The following is a 1,466-nucleotide window of genomic DNA, read 5'->3' on the forward strand; positions in this document are numbered from 1 at the left end:
GTATCATCTTGAGTAAGCATTATTATCAATATTTAAGAGAATATAAAGCAATATGAATAATATGTATTTAAGATTACTTGGAGTGACAAAAATCTCATATTTTAGAATATTGGTGATTGGAGTTCATTGTGACTGTCATCTTTCATGAATGTTTGAACATTTTAAAATTTTTAAAAATTGTATTGGAATCACTTACAAAGGATTAGGATTTAGACGCACCAGTTCATTAACTGGCCAATATTTATTAAGCTAACCTTGACATTTCTATGGGACTAGAATGTCTTACTAGTCTTAACTGTCATTAAATTTATAAAAATGATGTAAATGGTTAACCAGAAAGTTTTTACTTTTAAAGGAAGTCATTAAAAACCTAACCAAGCCTGGGCAACGTGGTAAGACCCCATCTCTATAAAAAATAAAAAAATTAGCCAGGTTTGGTGGCTTGTGCCTTCACTGCACTTCAACCGAGGTGACGGTGCAAGACCTCATTGCAAAATAAAAACCTAATCTAGTTGTTTTCTGGAAAATTTTTAGAAAAGATAACCTAAGTTTTATTTCTGAAATAAGTTACAGTATAATTATCTATTACTTGTTAATTTGCTTTTAATACTCCAGTTACAGTAAGAAAAGAAACCTTTTTACAATGAAAGCTTTTAGTAAATATACAGAAGTTGACATAATTTAGTAGTATATGCGACTCTGTTAGATATTCACCTACATTTTGAAAGGTTGAAATGCAGCTACCATTTAGCTGCTTTTCGTAATGGTTCAGTGTAGTTCTAAATTTTGTTTATATTTGCCCATTTAAAATTGATTACATAACTTTATTAAATTATTGCTTATATAAATAAAACCATAGATATGTTTTATCTGTAATATATTAGGTGTGATTGTATTTTCTTCTGAAATGTAATTTCTTGCTTGCCAGTTACAAGGGCCCATTGTTGGAAGATGGAGCGCTCTCTCAGGCAGTCTCTGCTGGAGCCAGTTCCCCCGAGTTTACCAAACTCTGTGCTTGGCTGGTGTCTGAATTAAGAGTGCTCTGTAAACTAGAGGAAAATGTGCAAGCAACTAACAGTAAGTAAACATTCACTTTTAGGTACAAAGTGTAAAAATAACATTGAGGTATTGTCAACTAAACATTATCAATACTAAAGCTGAAAGTTCCAAGTTTTTTGTAAATATAAAAAATTTCTTAAGGAGCCAAGATTTTTTTCCCTCCATTGTTTTTAGAGGTGATTCAGAAATTGAAATATCAGAATAAAGTCATGTAACTTAAAAATTCGTGGAGGCTGAAAATACCCTATTACTGAGAAACAGAAAAAGGGAGACCACAAGCATCGAATACATGAACTTCATATATTTTGTAAGATGTTAAATGTAAGATCCTAGATTGATGGCTAGAACTAGATACTGGGATATTTTTCTTTTAGGACTACCAGATTCTAGAAGCATCTATAGAATGT

The 1,466-nt window shown here is 31.3% G+C and overlaps 1 protein-coding gene across 2 annotated transcripts in view; it reads left to right on the plus strand.

Moving 5' to 3' along the window:
- The window catches only part of FAM98A (family with sequence similarity 98, member A), a 15,580-nt gene that overhangs the window by 2,740 nt on the left and 11,374 nt on the right, over positions 1-1,466 (plus strand). For both annotated transcript variants that reach the window (XM_011935987.1, XM_011935986.1), the window contains exon 2: positions 929-1,077. Coding sequence is in view for 1 of the 2 variants with exons in the window: in XM_011935986.1 (XP_011791376.1) it covers positions 929-1,077 (149 nt within the window). In the remaining variant the exon portion in view is untranslated. The remainder of the gene's footprint in view (positions 1-928; positions 1,078-1,466) is intronic.

Source organism: Colobus angolensis, unplaced genomic scaffold (assembly GCF_000951035.1).
Source record: "Colobus angolensis palliatus isolate OR3802 unplaced genomic scaffold, Cang.pa_1.0 Scaffold15, whole genome shotgun sequence".
NCBI lineage: Eukaryota > Metazoa > Chordata > Mammalia > Primates > Cercopithecidae > Colobus > Colobus angolensis.